The sequence below is a fragment of the Haliotis rufescens genome, unplaced genomic scaffold (genome assembly GCF_023055435.1).
Source record: "Haliotis rufescens isolate VD_foot unplaced genomic scaffold, xgHalRufe1.0.p SCAF_1, whole genome shotgun sequence".
NCBI lineage: Eukaryota > Metazoa > Mollusca > Gastropoda > Lepetellida > Haliotidae > Haliotis > Haliotis rufescens.
In genome coordinates, this window is record NW_025963779.1 from 61,289,410 (window position 1) to 61,313,053 (window position 23,644).

The following is a 23,644-nucleotide window of genomic DNA, read 5'->3' on the forward strand; positions in this document are numbered from 1 at the left end:
TGAGAAGGACCCGGGTACCCACACGACTTCCCGGACCAGTGGTTAGTCATGTGATATATTGTTAAATCACAAAAATGATCTGAAACTATATGGTTACACTGCAAGTCACTAATGTTCTCATTTCTTTCTGACGATGCAAGCATTCCGTCTGATTTACATCTATTTGAATAAAGATGAAACTTCAGTCATCTTCAGTGTGTGCATGATCAGATCGTTTTATACGTGTATCTAAATACATTTTGTCCAGGGCTACAGTCAAACTATTCCCAATCTGGCATTTTGTACCTATCTCTTGAGACTTACTGCAGGTATCCGAGTAGGGTCGGGTAATACTAATAGGGAGGTAAATTTGGTCTCATCCCAGCCCTTGTCTGGATATCTCTTCCAACTGTTGCACTGATGGTGTAAAGCTCAACAAAGGAGTGCAGTCATACTAGTTATCTTAGTGCTTTGATGGGACGTAGACACAGCCCTAACTCAAATCTACAGGTAAATATTCTGATAAATAAGCTTGCCAGTGAATTAGAATGACAAAAGGAACATAAACATTAGATGATTTTGAAGCTTTTAAACATAGTTTTCCGCCTTTTTTAACATCATGATCAACTTGTGGGAAAAAAAGAAAAGAAAGGAGACATTTCAAATAAATAAACCATATCAAACATAGGTCCAGGTGTGCAATATACATTTTCTATAAACAGATAGTGTAATACCGTATTTTCTTGAGTATAGTGCGCACCCATGTATAATGCGCACCCCCCTCTAGCGGGTTCAATATTTTGGAAAAAAAGAAATTTGAATATTATGCGCAGAAATTTTTTACACCGTACCCTTTCAGCGAAGTCCGGCAAACGAACGGGTGCTGAGAAACTTCGTCAGTACAAATTCGAAATTTGAGATAAAAAATCACCAGACATGTTTATTTACCGTTTAAATAGTATTTATTGTTCTGCTAGGCATTGTTTTATATTTAGGGATTAAGATTACCTTGCGTATTTTCTCGTAACTAAGCTGGAAACAGCAATCAGCTGTACACACGTTTTCTTGGAATCGACCGGTGATTCAGTCAAGAGACACCCAATGATATAACTTTATAAGATTTTTAATGCAAGGATCGGCGACAATTGTATCTGAAACTATTTTATTTATCAGGAATAATATATTCCATTATTTCTTAGTTTTATGCAACCTTTACTAAACATATTTAAAATAATAATAACCCTAAGCGAAGCAGCTGATCGCTATTCCCGGGTATTATTTTTTACATGGAACATGTCTGACCAGTCACCGTCAAGGCTCACGCGCACGTGATCACGTGATCGCGATAATTTCATGTTGACATAGAATCGTCAAACAAAAACAAATATGACTTTTAACGAGTCAAAGTATGTCATTTATGATATATGTATCGATTCTCTGTCAACTAAAGTTTGTTTCAAGGCGTCAATAGCGGTATTCTGACCGTGGTTGCTGTTAATAACGGTGAGTTGTGCGATCTTCCGATCGCTTCACACACGATTTCGCCGAAATTAATAAAAACAATATTATAAGGAATTTTGAATAAAATCAATGAAATAAGTTACAAACATAAGTCCAGATATACAAAGAACACTTTTTATAGCCAGACAGTGTAATTACATGATTATTTTGCGTACTTCAGTATGGATTTGTTGACATGGTATTCCCGGTGTTTCATGCTCACGGTAATGTCTTTCCATGGGGAAAAAAAACATCCAAACTCATAATTCGTGTATAATGCGCACCCCCTTCCACACAGCTGTGTTTTTTGGAAAAAAAAGTGCGCACTATACTCAAGAAAATACGGTAATAGGACTAAATAATACTTTTCAGTTTTGTTTTCAATTTGATTTTTTCCAGGTCCATTGATTACATAAGGCAGATAAAAAGTAAATCTTAGCCTACCGGTAAGGGTGTATAGTGGTTGGTTGAACTTCTAGCTCTGTTTGTCATTTCTCCAGAACAACCGCATTCATCATGGGAAGAGGTCAGGGGTCGTCGTGCTGGGAAGTGGGCGTGGCCAGGTAAAGAAGAATGACATCTATGAGAACCGAGAAGCAGGAGTTTACATCTTGTACGGGGGAAACCCCACCGTCTGGTGAGTGAAGGTCAAATCCATTTTTATTCCCCCGGTTTGAAAGATGGAGCGTTAAAAAGATCAGCATGTCTGTCTGAAATTTGCTATACAGATCAGTCTAGTTGTAAACTAGTTTCTTTTGATCATGTTGATGATTTGGGATCTTTATTTTTTATTATTTTTTATATTTATTACTTATCCTGCATTTCACCTTAATGCATTTACTGAGTAGTCATCGGCGTCTCGGGAGGTGTAGGTAGTTGTCTGTCTAGTCATAGGCGTCAGAAGAGACATACAGGAGGCCGTGCTAGTAGGCATAGAGGAAGATGGCAGCATCCAGCCCAAAGAGGACAGCATAACTACGACACTAGGTGTTGCAGGGATCTCTTGGGTCTGTAGGCCTGATAGAAACTAACAGTTTTAGCCCACTAGTCCTTATAATGATAACATATAGCACGGCCCTTAGAAAGGGCAAATGTCTACAAGTACTTAGGATATCTGAACTATTGGGCAGTTTGGCAAGGACTACAGGACTAGTGCCAATTGCACTTCCTCGATAGCTTCAGCAATCTCATTAAAATCAGACCTTAGCTCTCGCTACCGCTAAACAAAGATCTGAAGACATCCCATTAGGGGTCACGTTAGAACGACCTTTCATCCGACCAATGAGAGCGTCGCTTACCAGATCATGAAAGTGACAGTCGGAATGTGATTTCTAATCATACAACCTCGAAAACCTTAACATGGGGTATTTCCGAACGATAGTTACAGGTTTAACGACTGAATCCATACAATCTAGGCCATCTATTAGCCATTCCAGAATGTTCTTTTGTTTAGGTTTCAAATTTGGAATTGAGAATTTGTCCAAATATGTTTCGAAGCGTAGTTGCAAATTTGAAATTAGTGCCATAAAGCACGAGAAAGCTGCCTTCTGATTGGTCATTCTATTGGTCGGTCAAAGTTCGCGCAAGGTCGGTCTGACGTGACCCATAATGGGATGTCCTCAGATCTTTGTTTAGCGGTAGCGAGAACTAAGGTCTGATTTTAATGAGATTGTACCTTCAGGAACTTGGAGAAGGCTGTAGGGGAGAGGAGAAGCTACACTCACAGTCCAGACACAAGGGTTGGGGATCCCTGCCAGAATTGTTACTGTGGCATTAATTACAATGGGGCATAAATCTGCAATCATAATGTGTACAAACAACAATGAGAAAGTGCAGGCAATTTTTAATCCAACCTCGGCGGTTACAGGATAAAGTTACACAGTATAAAAGTGAAAAAACATTATAATTTCCACTAGAGGAGCATAGCTGATACAATATATATAAGAATTACCAAGCAACAATCAAGAATAAAGGTAACAAAACACGAGAACATGACCATGCATGTGGTGAATTCAAAATGGCTAATTGCAACAATACGCTTGATAATTACAGTGAATAGTGGCCACCATCAAGTGCAAAATATTAATGCAACAGCAAAAATACTGGGTAAGACATGAAGTCACAAACCATAGGCACGATATACATCACATGTGAAACATTGAATTGAACAAGCAAAGGTTGCTGGTAGATTGCTGAGTCTTTTATTTCTAACACGACTACAGTCCGTTGGACTCCAAATGAGAACGATGAATTGCAAAATAACTCGAAATCCAGAAAAGTGTATGAAACATCAATACGGTACTTGACCATGAATACCCTGTACCCAACAAAATCTGAATTTTGTTTATTTTAAGACCCATGACGGATGAAGTTCTTTAAGAAACTATCATGTAATTTTGTATAGAAATGTGTACATGACACGTAGGGGGGACAAACCGTGGAAGGCACAGTGCAAGCACGCATGCACTGCACGTTCTGTGGTAGGGGAAAGGACAGAGCGTTAGAGGGGCCGTCTAATGATAATTTCAGTTGCAATCTGACTCGCTCATGCCATAGATCTCTACGTCGGAACTGCTGGTGCCTGAACCGACTGCCACTATTATAGGTGGGACTATTGCTTGCCGTAGTCCATCTCGTGACCAATAACGTGGCTCTATCTTGTCAACGACTGTGGCCACACAACGCCTCCGTGTTTTTACTGTTACCCGACCAAGGGATTCCTTTACGAGTTGTTCAACGTCTCATAATTTGAACGTTGTGTTCGATCGTCCAATGTCACCCTTGACGATGCCCCATACCAACTCGATTGGATTCAGGTCGCAGTGATAAGGTGGCAGTCGTAAGACAGCGTGACCCTGACCCTTGATGCATCTGTCAACTTTATACATGGGGTCAGGTTTCATAGTTTTGATGATTTCATAGAGCTGTAGTTTCGTCGCTTGAGAAGGAAAGGTAATGTTCCTCCTGTGCAGCCAAGTAACCATGTCTCCTTTACGGATATTAGAGGTTGGAGTCTTGCTTTCTGGATCCTGCACACTATGATACGGTGCATTGTCCATGACAATGAGAGACTTGGTAGGCAAAGCAGGGACTAATTTATCTTTCACCCACTCCAGAAATACATTGCCGTTCATTTCTGTGTGGTAGTCCCTGTTGTCTTTGGCCTTGGCTCTAAAGACGAGGTCACAGTCTGGGAGAAAACCCTGACTAGCAGAACCAGCATGGACCAACTATGAGTCTTTCACCCTTTCCCATTGGTAACTTTCTACCAGACTCCTTACAGTCACCACTGGGTACCCACTGACTGCTGGCTGTGTGTGACGCATTTACCCATGTCTCATCTAAGAAGACGGGCTCATATCCTTCTCCACGTTTCTGCTTGATGGTACGAAGGTAATGATTTCGGAGACGAACAATGTCAGACCGTTCACACAACACAGCCCTATTTTCTCCAGTTATCTTTTTGTATTTGTAACCAAATGTATGCAACAGCTGCCATAGTTTATACTTTGTAAGACGTAAATCATGGTCAGTTTCAAGGTGTTTCATCAAAATTCTTAGGGACAGGTACTTATTTTCTGAGTGCAGTTTGACGATTGCACGTCTGACTTGATCCCTCTGAAAACTGTCTAATTTATCAACCTTGCGTGGTTTTGACAAGTTCCCTACCTCCTTGGCCTGACTATTTGTATCTCGTTGACTAACAATATTTTTTAAGTTTCTGAGGGGACATACCAAGAGCTTTTGAAGCTCGTTTCAAGAATTTATTAATTGCATAAAAAGGCTTTGCTCTTTCTGCTTCACTTCTAAAGAAATCATACACATTCAACATCAACTGTTTAACATCTGCTGAGTAGCGCATCTTGTCATTGAATGAACACGGTCACTGTGTAGCACGTGCAGACCGTGCTTGCGCTGTTCCTTCCACGGTTTGTCCCCCTACGTGTCATGTACACATTTCTATACAAAATTACATGATAGTTTCTTAAAGAACTTCATCCGTCATGGGTCTTAAAATAAACAAAATTCAGATTTTGTTGGGTACAGGGTATTCATGGTCAAGTACCGTATTGATGTTTCATACACTTTTCTGGATTTCGAGTTATTTTGCAATTCATCGTTCTCATTTGGAGTCAAACGGACTGTAGTCAGTCTGAGTGACAAGCCGTAATGTGAAGAATCGTGACGTCATCACTTTTGTGGTCCACGTTGCGCCATGCAATGATATTAGCCACCAAACTAGTTGGAACAACTTCTTCTTCAGCTGGATCTGTTACAGCTTTGTCTTTCTGTTAAAAAGTAGCAGTAAATGTATTAAGATGTAATGCAGGATAATTATACAAATGTAAAAAATATTTAGATTTTAATTTTTTGATGATGGCAAGCAGGACCTCTACTGAAAATGAGAGTAGTGCTCATTTCCAGAACTCCAGTTTGAAATAGCCAGACTGAGGTAAATGTACTTTGGCATGTATGTTTCTCCTTAAGATTTTTATGTTGGGGTCATGTGTTCAAGACACGGAATATTTAAAGATTTAAAAAAATATATTAAAAAATGGAAATAAAAACATAACGTGCTGCAGACTTTATAATGATGCGGGCGGTGCCTGAGAACCAAGACTATTATTCTTCTTTGCCAAATATAGCTCTACACTGAAAAGTATGTTTATCACCTTAACAGCTCATGCAATTATTAAGAACAACATGATTTGGTTACATACTAGCTTGAACAAACACCACCCGCCCGCATAATATTTTCAAAAGTTATTGCCTAAGAACCAATTCTTTTAGGTTTTTAAGCCTTATTTGATAGAAATCCTGATCCTGTTCCTCCAGTTGCAGTACAATGATGGTGCCCAATGATGTAATGATGGGTATTTGTTTTCCAGTCAAAACCACATATACGACGGCAAGGCAGCAGGTGTGGCTGTCAATGAGAGTGGGTGTGGCTTCATATTCGGTAAGAATGTGTGAATTGTGCAATACTTTGATCCCTTAAGAGCTTGGGAAATAATCTCTATGAAAAGACAGATCAAGTAAAATATTAAAACAATCATGCTTTTCTCGGTATTTAGATCCTGTTATTTGTTGTACAGATAATGTCATTCGTGGTAACCAGTGGGGTGGTGTTGACATTCGACATGGTGGTGATCCCGTTGTCAGTGGCAACACAATCTCTCATGGTATCGGCGATGGAATCGTCATTGGAGAGCGGGGTCGAGGATCCCTGGAGAACAATGTCATATCTGGTAAGTTCACCGAGTGCAATAGCCAATTGAAACAGATATTTTCAATGAATATGTATCTTTTTGTTACCACTTCAATGATTCAATATTATGATAAAATACGGCGGTCGGGTAGCCTAGTGGTTAAAGCGTTCGCTCGTCACGCCGAAGACCCGGGTTTGATTCCCGACATGGGTACAATGTGTGAAGCCCATTTGTGGTGTCCCCCGTCGTGATATTGCTGGAATATTGCTAAAAGCAGCGTAAAACCTCACTCACTCACTCCAGACACCAGAAATGGGCTTCACACATTGTACCCTGTGTGGAATCGAACCCAGGTCTTCTGTATGACAAGCGAACTCCTTAACCACTAGGCTACCCCACCACTCCCATAAGTCCAGAGAGGTCAGGCTCCCTGACTTGGTTGAAGCATGTCATCAATCCCAATTGCGTGGATCGATGCTCATGATATCAATCACAGGATTGTCTGGTCCAGACACTGCGGTCAGACTGCTGGAATATATCAAACCAAACCAACCAACCAACCAACCATTAGTCTGGAATTGTTGTGTAAAACTATATATAATATTAAAGTGATTTTACTACAAAACCAAGATAAGTTTTATCCAGACATTTGTTTATATTGACTTGTCACTATCAGTATTAACTCATGCCGGTGTCTCACCATATATAGAGCATCATGATATGTATTGTATTGATGTCCGTACACTGGGATGTGTGTTGTATTGATGTCCGTACACTGGGATGTGTGTTGTATTGATGTCCGTACACTGGGATGTGTGTTGTATTGATGTCCGTACACTGGGATGTGTGTTGTATTGATGTCCGTACACTGGGATGTGTGTTGTATTGATGTCCGTACACTGGGATGTGTGTTGTATTGATGTCCGTACACTGGGATGTGTGTTGTATTGATGTCCGTACACTGGGATGTGTGTTGTATTGATGTCCGTACACTGGGATGTGTGTTGTATTGATGTCCGTACACTGGGATGTGTGTTGTATTGATGTCCGTACACTGGGATGTGTGTTGTATTGATGTCCGTACACTGGGATGTGTGTTGTATTGATGTCCGTACACTGGGATGTGTGTTGTATTGATGTCAGTACACTGGGATGTGTGTTGTATTGATGTCCGTACACTGGGATGTGTGTTGTATTGATGTCAGTACACTGGGATGTGTGTTGTATTGATGTCCGTACACTGGGATGTGTGTTGTATTGATGTCCGTACACTGGGATGTGTGTTGTATTGATGTCCGTTCACTGGGATGTGTGTTGTATTGATGTCAGTACACTGGGATGTGTGTTGTATTGATGTCAGTACACTGGGATGTGTGTTGTATTGATGTCCGTACACTGGGATGTGTGTTGTATTGATGTCAGTACACTGGGATGTGTGTTGTATTGATGTCCGTACACTGGGATGTGTGTTGTATTGATGTCCGTACACTGGGATGTGTGTTGTATTGATGTCCGTACACTGGGATGTGTGTTGTATTGATGTCCGTACACTGGGATGTGTGTTGTATTGATGTCCGTACACTGGGATGTGTGTTGTATTGATGTCCGTACACTGGGATGTGTGTTGTATTGATGTCCGTACACTGGGATGTGTGTTGTATTGATGTCCGTACACTGGGATGTGTGTTGTATTGATGTCCGTACACTGGGATGTGTGTTGTATTGATGTCCGTACACTGGGATGTGTGTTGTATTGATGTCCATACACTGGGATGTGTGTTGTATTGATGTCCGTACACTGGGATGTGTGTTGTATTGATGTCCGTACACTGGGATGTGTGTTGTATTGATGTCCGTACACTGGGATGTGTATTGTATTGATGTCCGTACACTGGGATGTGTGTTGTATTGATGTCAGTACACTGGGATCTGTGTTGTATTGATGTCCGTACACTGGGATGTGTGTTGTATTGATGTCCGTACACTGGGATGTGTGTTGTATTGATGTCCGTACACTGGGATGTGTGTTGTATTGATGTCAGTACACTGGGATGTGTGTTGTATTGATGTCCGTACACTGGGATGTGTGTTGTATTGATGTCCGTACACTGGGATGAGTGTTGTATTGATGTCCGTACACTGGGATGTGTGTTGTATTGATGTCCGTACACTGGGATGTGTGTTGTATTGATGTCCGTACACTGGGATGTGTGTTGTATTGATGTCCGTACACTGGGATGTGTGTTGTATTGATGTCCGTACACTGGGATGTGTGTTGTATTGATGTCCGTACACTGGGATGTGTGTTGTATTGATGTCCGTACACTGGGATGTGTGTTGTATTGATGTCCGTACACTGGGATGTGTGTTGTATTGATGTCCGTACACTGGGATGTGTGTTGTATTGATGTCCGTACACTGGGATGTGTGTTGTATTGATGTCCGTACACTGGGATATGTATTGTATTGATGTCCGTACACTGGGATGTGTGTTGTATTGATGTCAGTACACTGGGATGTGTGTTGTATTGATGTCCGTACACTGGGATGTGTGTTGTATTGATGTCCGTACACTGGGATGTGTGTTGTATTGATGTCCGTACACTGGGATGTGTGTTGTATTGATGTCCGTACACTGGGATGTGTGTTGTATTGATGTCCGTACACTGGGATGTGTGTTGTATTGATGTCCGTACACTGGGATGTGTGTTGTATTGATGGATGCTCTCATTTCATCTGTCGTACATTTTTCAGGTTCTGGAATAGTGCAGTACTTTACAGAATCATATAATGAGATTATTTCTTGTTGTCAAGGTAATGCTGGATGTGGAATTTGGATTATGAGTGCCTCACAACCATTTCTCCATGGCAACCAAATAAACAACAACGGTGATTCAGGGATTATGTTTGTCAACAAGACTGTAAGTGGATATTCATTTGCATGCCCAGGTAGAAGAGTACTCTTTTAAAATCTTTCCCCAATATCAGTTCCATACATTTGAAATGCGATACTTAATACGATAGTGTGAAAACATACAAACATGAATCTGTTCTTATATTTGTTGTCTGTGGCAAACTGGCATCATGTTTTGACAGATTTGAGGGGAAATTGATGGAGGGGATGATTGTGTTCATCACATTTCTCCATCATGGTTCAACAGAGACCAATGCCCAACAAAATTTGTTAACATTTAAAATGTTGTGGCAAATGTAGTGGCATATGTAGTGGCATATGTGGTGGCATATGTGGTGGCATATGTAGTGGCATATGTAGTGGTTCAACAGAGACCAATGCTCAACAAAATTTGTTAACATTTAAAATGTTGTGGCAAATGTGGTGGCATATGTGGTGGCATATGTTGAGGCATATGTAGTGGCAAATGTAGTGACATATGTGGTGGCATATGTAGTGGCATATGTAGTGGCATATGGTTCTGCTCTGTGCACACAGCGAACAGGACACAGGACACAGATCAGGTGAAGTTAAGCAATGGTGGTCATGGAGAGTAGTTGGATGGGTGACCACGCTTGGCACCTTGACCCCTGATAGTCTCTACAGAGCTCCAGATAAGCTGCGTATCTGCGTAAAATACGCATAAGAAATGCAGAAATATGCAGTAAAATAAAATCCAAGCGTATCAAATACGCAACGAACATTACAGATACACTACAAAAATAAAACTTGTGCGTATCGTCAAAATATTGTGAAGTAACCCTGCGTATTCGATTAGCAAATCAGCAACTTATTTTGAAATTATAAATGGGCATTCCGTCAACCATGCCAAACTCCACGATGACAGTTACATCATGATCATTTGCCATCACACTTTCTTGTGGAAGTATCATGGTATTTTGGAGTCCTATAAAGCTCTCGAACCCACACAACACCAGTTTGCAGGGACTAGATGAATAGTTTTTTTGAATATTTAACTTTTAACCCACATGTGTAAAAACTAGTGGGTAACAGAAATTTGAATACCCAGATATAATTACTGATACCCAATGATTTTCAAATGCATGGGTAAAATACCCACAACACCAAAAGCTTATCTGGAGCTCTGCTCTAGCACTTTGATCCTGTCCTACACTGAAGCTCAGGTAGCACATGTGGTGTTCCCTAACGCAAGTTGCTTTGTTCAAAATATGCCCCTGTTCTCCCTGTCCTCCCTGTGGGATGAGATCGTAATGTGTAAGTTAACCTTCTAGCCTGACAAGGTCGCTTGAATTGTATTCTCCCCAGGGAGCTGAGAATGAAAATCTAGTGTGCATTGATCCATTATCCGGAGTAATTATGTCAGCGCTTTAAGCATGCACCAAATCTTCGGAGGCTAGTGCAGTTTAAGTACACACATTATTATAAATACATTTCATCACTGGCTTTTTCTCAAACTAAACAAATTTTTAAACTTATCCAATCTCACACTCTGGGTTTCTCTTTACTCTTCAATCCTGGTGTGAACATCTTAGAAGAAATTTTCCAGCTTGAAAAACAACTCACCCCAACACATCCCATACATACAGCTGGAGTGTGGTGTTAAACAACAAGCAAACAAAACAAACAAACAAACAAACGAACATCCCATACATCACTCCCATCACCACTGTGATCCTAGGTCACGCACCACTGCAGTCACGGCTATGCAACCCCTTGCGATCACGTGACATTCCCTGCCCTCTCATTCTCTTTTTGCCTGGTGGAGAGGACGTACATGTACAGAGAATACATTTTGTTTGTTTCCTTGGAGCTATGTTTTCTTAAGTTATATACTACGAAACGAGTCAATCTAGCTGTCACACCTTCTCTGCAAGGACGGTAATATTGTCCATATGACCCCCATTCCGTATGTTGTGATTAGGGTTGCGACCGGGTACGAAAACTGAACTCGAGTACCCGGCAGACAATACCCGAACTGGACTCGAGTACTCGTAGTTCAATGTTGTCCCACTTGTTTGTAATGCTTTTGCGAATAAAAGGTCATCAAACATCTATTGATCTATTCTAAGGTATTAATCATTGGCTTAAGATTATACAATCCAAACGCCCCTTGCGTTAAAGTTGATTGTTTCTTGGCTTTCGTGCTGTCGCTGCCGGCAAGAGAAATGCTCTTGTGTTTAAAACTTAGATGCTTTTTCATGGAACTCGTCGAACTACCTGCGTAGCTGATACATATGCCACAGAGACGGCATTTCGTCTTTTTCTTTGTGTCATCAACATTTGAACGTTTGTCCGCTTTGTCGTCCATTTTGAAGTGAGTTATGAAAGGCGATTAGAGTTATCTCCCCTGAAAGGGTACTCGAGTCCTGAAAATTGGACTCGAGTCCTAAGCTACCCGACCCGTTATCGGGTACTCGAGTACCCGTCGCAACCCTAGTTGTGATTGTCGCAGAATGTGTTCAACATAATTGTAACAATATGAAATAACATGAAACAACAAATCTGTAAGGTATATTTTGACAGATGATGAGTAGTTGTGAGGTTTATTGTATTTCCTTGGGTTATAGGATGTGCAGCATGTGCCAAATATCCCGGATGGAATGAACATGGCGTCATCCAGGAGTCTGGGGTACGGAGACGGAGAGGAGGGTCCGTCACATCCACGGTGTGATGTCGCCACTGTACAGTACAACAATGTCTATCATAACTCAGGTGGGTTGCACCTCAATGGGGGAAATATTGTCTACTCTCTATTAAAGCATGTCATTTTAAGAAAATAATATTCGGGGACATTTGCCTTTCACATGGAGCTGACAGAATGCTATGTATTTGTTAGGGGTGTCACAACACAGGTACCTCACAATATGATACGTATCTCGATTTTGAGGTCAAGATACGATACGTATCTCGATACAGCAATACTGACCTTTTATGCCTAAATTTAGAAGCAAACTTTTTAATTACATATCAGATTTACAATTATGTGTTCTAATCACTATCAATAGATTATTTTGTAAAATAATGATACTAATAAAAGGTTGATTCTGTTTATTCGAACAAGTATCAGACACTGACAAGTTTTCGTATGTGTCAAATTCAGAAAATATGATGACATTATAATTCGAATAGAAAAATCAATTGATATGGAAACAATTAATACCGATTTCAATAAATTTCGTATCTATATAAATTTCCATGTATCTCATATCGTATCGTATCGTGAGAATTATCTACCGATGCATCGGTACAATCTGTGAATCGTGACATCCCTAGTATTTTTCACGTATTGTTATGACTCTTTAGGTCAGATTTTAAACCTCCAAGTCCCATTATATACTGTATATATATATTAAGCTAGTCACAACTTTTTTTATGAGTACTGACCAGTTAATATTGTGAAGTAGTACTTGCATACGACCTTGACCTCAAAGCATGGTGACTGGCATAGGGAGGAGTATTTAGGTATATATAATTTGCTTCTCAATCTTAATAGCCTAAGGGCGGTCGGGTAGCCTAGTGGTTAAAGCGTTAGCTCGTCACGCCGAAGACCCGGGTTCAATTCCCGACATGGGTACAATGTGTGAAGCCCATTTCTGGTGTCCCCCGCCGTAATATTGCTGGAATATTGCTAAAAGCGGCGTAAAACCTCACTCACTCACTTAATAGCCTAAACCATGTGTTTGTGTTCTGTTTTGATAAAACAAGCCCATGGGGGTCTCGGGCTAGGATTGGTCCCCAGCAACTTATGCTGGTCGCAAAAGGCGACCTATCGGATTAGTTGGTCAGGCAAGATGTCTTGGTTGATAACATGTAAACTATCCAGACCCATGTATCGTTGTTCAAAATATGAATCACTAGATTGTCTGGTTCAGACTCAATTATTTATATTTACAGGCTGCCATCATATATACTGAGTGCAGGGTTAAACAACAAAAAATATGAGAAACTTGTCTGCGTGTGATAGTCAGGTTAAGCTGGTTTGTTAGATGTGTGTACTGGGGGTGTCCTACCTGTAAATACCTGTAATATTACACCTGATGACTGTCCAGGTAAGGGGATAGTGATACAGATGGGGGATGCCGTCCACGTCCACTTCAACGCTGTGTACGCCAACCTCTCCGATGGCATCACAGTTAACCAAGACTCTGCTGTCGTCCTGAAGAGCAACAGCATCACCAACAATTCTGGGACGGGCATCATCAGTGTTTCTCCTAGCAGTGAGAACCAATCGGTAAGAGTAGCAAAGTATTTGACCTTATTTCACCTGACCTCTGCCCAGAGAGGGGAAGGTCCGGGGTTCGATCCCCGGCCGCGTCATACCAAAAGTGGTTAAAAGATGGTACTTGTTGTTACCCTGTTTGGCACTCGGCATTTAGGGGATAAAACTGGTTGACTCAGAGTCAGTATACTGTGTCTGAGTGGGGTATTCATGTTAAACTGCGGCATGGTATCTCAGTGGGCTAGCACTATAAATCGACATCAGTTCGGAATAGTACAAGCAGCCACACACACACGTGCGTGCACGTCGCTATATAAGTGCAATAATCTTGGACGCAACGTTGAACCTCATTTCACCTCACCTCACCATCCTTGAATGAGGGATGGTGGGGTCGCCAAGTGGATCAAGCGTTGGCTAGTCACGTCAAACACTCGGGTTTGATTCCGGTTGTTAAACGCCACTTGTTTTAGACTTAACCCAGATTTAAAGATAAGGCTAAAATGAATACAAAAATCCTGATGTAATATTTTTTCAGAAAGTCTTACCAATATTTGAACAAGAGCTATTTATCTTTGGAGAATATATGGCCAAAAATTGTCTAACATTTCCAGGGGGCGGTCGGGTAGCCTAGTGGTTAAAGCGTTTCCTCGTCAGGCCGAAGCCCATTTCTGGTGTCCCCTGCCGTGACATTGCTGGAATATTGCTAAAAGCGGTGTAAAACCATACTCACTCACTCACTAACATTTCCAGTGGACCAAAACAGTCCATTTCATACTCATCCTTTGAAATTCTTCATTCCTAGAAGTCACAATTGTCCCAGAGTAAGACCCTCCACTGTATGTCCGGCTTAAAATGAATGTCTTTGTTTATAGATTCATATCCATGGCAATGGTGTCTATGGCAACCGTGACCATGGGATCGTGTGTCGTTGTTGTAGTCACATCTCTCAGAATGATGTAGTTGGAAACCTCAACGGCGCCATCAGCCTTGATGGCAATGCATTGGTCACAGTGAGTAAATGTCTTTGATTCTTTGATTGTTAGTTGTTGAATGCAGCACTAAGCAATATTCCAGCTATATGACAGAGGTCTGTAAATATTAGGGTCTGGACCAAACAATCCAGTGATTGACATCATGAGCATCAATCCAAGAACTTGGGATATAAAGGCACACTAGTAACCACGTCATTGAGCCTGAGCACCACTTATGACAAGCACAGGGTGCTGGGGACCTATTCTAACCAGGAATCATGTTAACTGTTATCTTTACAAGGGTGTGAGCCATGGTGATTCCAGGATAGAATTTGTGCTCATGAACATATGCTTGTCGTAATTGACCAGGTGGTCAGGCCCAGTTTGGTTGAGTATGGGTATGGGAATGGGAAGTGCTCATGATATCAACCACTGGTTTGTCTGGCATGGAAAGTTACTATTACCAGGCCGTAATGACAGCTGGATTATTGTTGACTGCAGCTTAAGACAACATGGCACCATGAGCCTCGATGCATTGGTCTTTGGAAAATGTTTGGATCTTTTCTCACAATTTTGCCATGAATATACACCTTTGTTAATGGCTGCACTGCTATGTTAACACCTTCAGAATTTAAGTGTGCCAACTAGGAGGTTTCAAAGAAAAAAGAAAAAATTAATAATCTCTTCATTGAGTTTGTTAATATATTCCTAATTTTCCATGCGTTTGTCCAGTTTACTTGTGCTGAGTCCATTTCTCACTGGCGTTGAACATCGCTCATGTTGTCCAGCACAACAAATGAAGATGGGCTAGACTAACATCTAGTCTCTGAAATGAACATATCGTAAAGAAAAAACAGTTGTTCAGTTATCTTAATAAAAATATAATGAAAGGGAGCCCAGTCACTCTCTTCATTTTCAGAGACCCTGATACTGCAGTAATCTAGACTTGCCAAACATTATAGACTTGCATGGGCTGTATTTGATATATATTTGTACCAGGGTCTGTAAGACAGACTAAAGGTGGGCTAGCATTAGGTTTAAATGTTGGCTCATCTCCCAGAAACCCAGGTTTGATTCCTGATGTGTGTGCAACATGTGGAGCCCATTATTGATGCCACTGCAAAGGGCTGGGACGAGTTCAAATTTCCACCCGGGGACCCACATCCCCATTACCTGACCCTACCCGGGTACCCACACCCCCAGTACCTGACCCTACCCGGGTACCCACACCCCCATTACCTGACCCTACCCGGGTACCCACACCCCCAGTACCTGACCCTACCCGGGTACCCACACCCCCATTACCTGACCCTACCCTGGTACCCACACCCCCAGTACCTGACCCTACCCGGGTACCCACACCCCCATTACCTGACCCTACCCAGGTACCCACACCCCCATTACCTGACCCTACCCGGGTACCCACACCCCCATTACCTGACCCTACCCAGGTACCCACACCCCCATTACCTGACCCTACCCGGGTACCCACACCCCCAGTACCTGACCCTACCCGGGTACCCACACCCCCATTACCTGACACTACCCACATACCCACACCCCCATTACCTGACCCTACCAAGGTACCCACACCCCCATTACCTGACCCTACCCAGGTACCCACACCCCCATTACCTGACCCTACCCGGGTACCCACACCCCCATTACCTGACCCTACCCAGGTACCCACACCCCCAGTACCTGACCCTACCCAGGTACCCACACCCCCAGTACCTGACCCTACCCGGGTACCCACACCCCCATTACCTGACCCTACCCGGGTACCCACACCCCCATTACCTGACACTACCCACATACCCACACCCCCATTACCTGACCCTACCCGGGTACCCACACCCCCATTACCTGACCCTACCCAGGTACCCACACCCCCATTACCTGACCCTACCCAGGTACCCACACCCCCATTACCTGACCCTACCCGGGTACCCGTTGTTGGTCTCAAGAAATAGGTACAAAATGTGCAATTGGAAATAGTTTGACTGTACCCCTGGAAAAATGTATTTAGATGTACACGTCTTAATTAAACGATCTGGTCATGCAAACACTGAAGTTGACAGAAGTTTTATCTTTATTCAAACATATAAAAGTCAGAAGGAATATGTGCATAGTCAGAAAGAAATGCAAACATTAGTGACTTGTATGTAACCATGGAGTTCTGGATCATTTTTGTTGAGACTAACCACGGGTCCAGGTAGTCCTGTGGTTACCCGTGTCTTACTCAGTACCCACCCGACCCAAGTACCCGAGTTACCCGTCCCAGCCCTACACTGCAACTATATGTGTCCCTGCAGGTTGTTTTCAGGCCACCATTAATATACATGTAGCTTGAAAATTGGTGACTGGCATTAAACAACGTTCATTGCCTCGTATCAAAGCCCTCTCCTTGAAGTAGTTGTGTCCTGCAGGTTGTTGAGAACCGGCTTCAGTGCCCCAATGGTCCGTGTATGAAGGTGGTGGGTGTGGCCCAGGGTGTGGTGGAGAACAACACCGTGTACGAGGAGGACAAGGAAACGTGGATCCGCCACGACGCCTTCAGTGAGAGACTGGTCCTGGAGAACCATGTACAGAGGCAAGGGACAGAGAGGTAAGTGTCTGTACACACTCTTTGTATAGTACAGTGTGGATGTCACAATGGGCTGCAAAGCACTGTGATGCCATTCACTGTAGCAATCTATTATTGGTTTGGTTGGTTGGTTTGTTGTTTAACGCCGCACTTAGCAATATTCCAGCGATATGACGACGGTCTGTAAATAATCAAGTCTGGACCAGACAATCCAGTGATTAATATCATGAGCATCAATCCACGCAATTGGGATACGATGACATGCATCAACCAAGTCAGCGAGCCTGATCACCCGATCCCGTTAGTCACCTCTTACGACAAGCATAGTCGATTTTTACGGCAATCTGTCAAGGAGATATTGCTTCTTCTCACCCCAGCGGTATTTCTCCTGTGGAAGCCAGTTTTGGGTGCTAGAGAAACTTACTCTCATGTCTTTTGATATCAGTTATCCCCACTCGTAGACACAATTGTAAACCTTGGAGGCTTTCCTGTCAGTTTCAACCTCTATCGACCAGTGTTGATATATTTAATATGTTTAATATGTTTAATATCAAAAGACATGAGGGTCAAATTCTGTTTTTTATCCCAAATCATTCTTCCAACTTTCTACTTGTCAGAAAGATTGCACCAAGCAGTCTGTCCCAGATTGGATTATTAACATGCCTCCATGATATACCTTGAATATTGCTGTAGCGTAAAATAACATTCACTCTCTGATTCCTCCGATTTCGTGCATGTAGACAAAGCATTTCCAGTAATTGTCTGAACAATACTGAAGTTATTTAATCTCTCCAGTGTTTTATAGATCTTATCGCTTTTATTTCAGCATCAAATCTATAATGCCTACAAAACACAGAAATGCAACAGACTATTTATTGTGATGATCGGGTAACAGATACATACATACATACAGCACATAAATGAACACAATATCAATTTGGCGTTAAGGGGATTTTCCTTTACTATCACACCTGCTTACAGCTGTAGACTCAGTGTGGTGATTGAGCATCAGTCCCCCCCAAGCATTGGGGTGATATGACGGCATGTGAGGGAGCACCTGCATACAGCTGTAGACTCAGTGTGGTGATTGAGCATCAGTCCCCCCAAAGCATTGGGGTGATATGACGGTATGTGAGGGAGCACCTGCATACAGCTGTAGACTCAGTGTGGTGATTGAGCATCAGTCCCCCCCAAGCATTGGGGTGATATGACGGTATGTGAGGGAGCACCTGCATACAGCTGTAGACTCAGTGTGGTGATTGAGCATCAGTCATGCCCAAGCATTGGGGTGATATGACGGTATGTGAGGGAGCACCTGTATACAGCTGTAGACTCAGTGTGGTGATTGAGCATCAGTCATGCCCAAGCATTGGGGTGGTATGACGGTATGTGAGGGATTGCATACAGCTGTAGACTCAGTGTGGTGATTGAGCATCAATACCCTCCAAGCATTGGGACACACTGGCATTGAAGGACACTGCAGTTATACTATAACTGTTCTCGTATTTAGCCTGAAACATTGTATTACCAGATAGTGTGGTAAAATCCAATATTACCCACTGTTATGACTGATGGAGGATAATGAATGCCCACAATGAACAGTTATGACAGTAACTGAGAATCAAGCAGTCTGACCCAGATTGGATTATTAACATGCCTCCATGATATAGCTTGAATATTGCTGTGGCGTAAAATAACATCCACTCTCTGATTCCTCTGATTTCGTGCATTTCCAGTAATTGTCTGAACAACACTGGTGTTATTAAATCTTGCAAGTGTTTTGAGATCTCATCTATTACTTTAAAAGTAAGATTTCATTTCTTTTATTTCCGCAGCAAATCAACATTCAACAAAACTGAGTTCCTGAGATCACCTGCTCCCCGACCTGTGATTGACCCCCCTCCTCCTCCGTCTGTCATCCCAGCTCACAATGTTAGCTCCATCAGTAAAGTCACAGTGCCCTCTGGTGAAGGATGTGAACAAGGGAGCAAACTCTGCTCGATATTGTAGCCATGATGATATTGTACAGTTGATAAGTGTTTCATGATGACTAGTATTTACTGATAATATATTCAGGGTAATATGTTTGTGAAGGCAACGCTAACCACTGCACTATAGGTGCGTAACTGTGATACGTTGGGATAGAATAGCTCACCTGGTCCATCAAGTGAAATTGTTCCACTTGGTCTTGTCCCTTATTTGTCTATGCACAGAATCTAAGGATGTTAATATAGAGCATGTGACATTAACAAAAGTCTTACATAAAGACGGTATCATATCATTTCAAACATGAAACAGATTTATTGTTCATGGTTAATAATATTTTGTTGAGTAATTCTTTATTGTTAATGTGTTACCAAAGTACAAATCGTAATTTGGGTGCATTGACAAATTGTATTTTTCATTTGTATCTATCTCACTTCTGCCATCTTGGATGGAAAACAAGGCGTGTAGTGCCTAGCTCCATACATGGAAATTTCAGTTGTAAAATTATTTCCTATATGTTAAATACAGAAGATATTTTTCATATAATGCTAAAGTACAACAAGATTCTGCCTGCAGTACACCACTATTTGCATTTTGCTGTCAAGAACCTGGCAGCCATCTTGGTCTGTTGACATACTTGTTACACTTTGGTTCACAGTGACATAAGAATATAGTTAACTTGCCTTCTGACATAATTCTGCATGTTCTTTCTTCAACATTGATCAGACTATCAAACTCATAATACTCATAACCCTTTAAATATATAAAAATGATTAATTCATAAAGTTACTATTCCTTGGTTGATGGATGTCATCGTGACAAAACGACTAGGCTCGCTTGATAAATTATGTCAATGAGAGAAATGACGACAGCATTATATTTGGCATTGATAATGTAAGCTGTGGCATACTTATGATGAAAGTTGCCATGATGGTATCGAGATTGTTAATATACACCATTTGTCCCACTTCTGTGCCTTGTTGAGAATGCGATGTTTCCCATGTAGATTTCAACTTACCGGTATGCACTCCAAGCCTCGCATTCAAACCTGAAATGGCGAATTGTGAAAAAGGTCAGTCGGGATACGATGAGTTAACTGTTTTGTCTTTGTATTTTAAAGACTCAACCACAACATAAGAACACAAAGTGGATTAGGATTACGGTAGAAAAAACATTGCGTTATAAGGCCACAATAAATTAATCATCAGAATGCATCCAATATTTCCAAAAATGTGAGGCGGATGCATTTGTTTTTTACACATATTATTTATTTTAAAGTTCAGGCATCTGTGTATGTTGAATGTGGACAGTTCACATGAAGCATGAATCGTGGTTAGTTACTAGGGGGACGTAACAGGAGGAGGGGTGGGTTGGGAGGACATTCTGAGGATATATTTATTATGGCCTAAAATAACCAGGAATTTCTCTTAGTTTGTCATATTGTTTTAAAAAGAATGAATTTGATACTGGCTGATTATATGGCATGTCAATGTACATATACAAACTTGTGAAGCCCATTTCTGGTGTCCCCCGCCGTGATATTGCTGGAATATTGCTAAAAGCGGCGTAAAACCATACTCACTCTCACTCACTCACTCACATGTACAAACTCCACAGAATTAATACCATCTCTGAAATGTAATGTTAGAACTTTAAAAATTTGGTGCAGTTGGGATTCATATTATTTTTTAAGTTTTTAATATTACCGTATTCGACGTAATAAGCGCCTAGGGAGCACTCAAAATTAGAATAAGGGGCTCTTTTTGAATATAATTTTGGTGAGAAAACAAACAGAGTTGAAAGATCGTAAATTTCGTGGTTTATGTTGACAGCCTGAAATGATACAAAAGAAAAGTCTGTGCGTATTTTACACGACAGATATATTTTTCCAGAATTGAATTTCCCATAATTAAGGGTGCATATAACACACAAGTGCGTATTATACACAAATAAATAAGTATTGTGTACATTGATCAATCAGAGAGGTGCTAATTGGGATTGTTCACTAGCCAATACATTAGCAAATATCGCAGTCAGCGCTTATTAGAGCGGGGCGCTTATTATGTCGAATACGGTACTTTGCAACCAAAGATGAAAACTGACCATCACACATTATCAGTATCATGTTATATAGCATTACATGACATCATCTTGTACACCATGCAGATACATGTTGTAGTCTGTTGGCACCAATTAGATGCCAAGATAGTCCACACTCAGCTGCTGTATTTCTATTTTTTTCGTTTATGTTTAAGATGATGTTAAGATGAGACACTTGATCTGTGTACATAGCCTACTTTATTACCTACGATGGCAAACATGTCAGGGTTCATAAAAATCATATGAATCCTAGGGTCATATCACATCACGAGACAACAGTGTATTGTTGATGATTCTAATCTTGTGATGTGGGGTCGGAATGACGTCACACTAGGAACAAAGTCAAAGCTGAAGATTGTTCACGTCATTTGACAAATTGTGGTTCCGCTGCTATGCGACTTGCTGTCCTTATAGGTAAACACTCGTCTCTGTATGTAGACATCTAGAACATAATATTCGCGTTCATGTCGTACTATGTTTATGACACTTGTGCTTAAATACCAGTATTTCGCTCGCTTTTGCTCGTGAAATACCGGAATTTAGACACCTATGTCATAAACATAGTATGACATGAACACTCATATAATATCAGGGGCGGTTGGGTAGCCAGTGGTTAAAGTATTCGCTCGTCACGCCGAAGACCTGGGTTCAATTACCGACATGGGTACAATGTGTGAAGCCCATTTCTGGTGTCCCCCGCCGTGATATTGCTGGAATATTGCTAAAAGCGGCGTAAAACCATACTCACTCACTCACTCATATAATATCCTCCATGTATAACTGATTCCGTTTCCTTGTTTAAGAATGCTTGGGCATGCTAGCAATGGTGGCTCATGAGTCCGGTATGAATATGTGTACAAGTCAAGACAACATTATGACTCACTGATATCACTGAAGGCCAAATTAAGTATTGGAGAAAACACGCTTACGAGGTTTTGGTAGACAGAGCATGCCCTGGGGAGAGGGAAAAACCAAGGGGGCGAAGCCAGGGCATGCTCTGTCTACCAAAACCGTGGGAAAGTGTTTTTCCATGCTTATAAACCGAAAAGAGAAACTTAAAACAACATTTATCAACATTTTTATGTTTCGAACATATTTTCCATGAACCTTAGGAAACACGCGTAAAATATCTGTTGCTGGCGTACGGATCTTGAAAAGGACATTCTAAAAACCAGTGAGGCTTATCAACACCTCTGTAGCCTCGTGGTACACTCACTGGTCTACAGATATGAAGGTTGCGAGTTCGATCCTCGGGAATATAAAGAAAACATTTGTCATTTGATTTTACATTTCATAACATGTTACAATCTGAACGGAAGTTACATTAATAAAATACCCAGGACATTATATAAAATCCCTGGGTTATTATAGCAAATATGACTTGAATATCCTATAAAATCCCTGGGATATTATATAAAATTCCAGGGACATTACAACGTGCCTGTTTATGAGATTTAACCCGACTGGAAAGTAAAACCTCACAATAGGTTTTAATGCCTATAGAAGGAGTCTCTTACTTAATAGCTATCCCAATGAATAGGTTTATAAGTACTGATATCATGGTTTGAAAACATGAAACCTCATTCCTCTGAAAATGTTTTTTTTATCTGATTCACAGTTTTTATGAATCAAAATATTTTAAACATTTACAGTCCAAGGTACAACTGTACTAACAGAGCCATCTTTTCTCATGAACCTGTTTTAAATCTTGTTGCTGCATATGAAAGACGTGTTACTGTATTCAGATTCTAGGAAAAGTCTGCCTTTTTGGGATGTCTTACGACGATATACAACATTTGTTGTCTTACATCCATGTCAGAATGGAGACCTAATTGGTCCATGTGATCTAGAACAAGTACTACTGTACTGCCTCGTAGGGGAAATGTATTTCTCAGCTGGAGTGTAAATCCCTTTTACGCCACCATGGTTTATTCTCCCAGCAGTGTTTTTTGTATGACAAACAACGCCCGCTCACTACTTGGCAGTATCGGTTTTTACAAGGGAAAGCATACATTCCACATGTAACATGTATAGTTGTTTAATACACTGTCACTGTCAGGGATGAGATGACTTATATAGACCATGAGTTTACGTTGTTTGACAATTATTGAATTATAATTTTGCTTCAATGTTTTTAGGGAGTGGTCATTTATAATC

The 23,644-nt window shown here is 41.3% G+C and overlaps 1 protein-coding gene across 3 annotated transcripts in view; it reads left to right on the top strand.

The window, feature by feature from the left end:
* The window catches only part of LOC124145050 (F-box only protein 10-like), a 34,946-nt gene extending 13,762 nt beyond the window's left edge, over window positions 1–21,184 (top strand). For 2 of the 3 annotated variants that reach the window (XM_048398897.1, XM_048398899.1), the window contains exons 8-16: window positions 1,980–2,116; window positions 6,369–6,439; window positions 6,576–6,728; window positions 9,504–9,610; window positions 12,192–12,336; window positions 13,674–13,855; window positions 14,716–14,853; window positions 17,244–17,421; window positions 19,233–21,184. In XM_048398897.1, coding sequence (XP_048254854.1) covers window positions 1,980–2,116; window positions 6,369–6,439; window positions 6,576–6,728; window positions 9,504–9,610; window positions 12,192–12,336; window positions 13,674–13,855; window positions 14,716–14,853; window positions 17,244–17,421; window positions 19,233–19,411 — 1,290 coding nt within the window. In that variant the 3' untranslated portion in view covers window positions 19,412–21,184. Of the gene's footprint in view, window positions 1–1,979; window positions 2,117–6,368; window positions 6,440–6,575; window positions 6,729–9,503; window positions 9,611–12,191; window positions 12,337–13,673; window positions 13,856–14,715; window positions 14,854–17,243; window positions 17,423–19,232 lie in introns of all 3 variants that reach the window. The other variant, XM_046514709.2, reaches the window with a different exon arrangement.
* The last annotated feature ends 2,460 nt before the right edge of the window (window positions 21,185–23,644 follow it).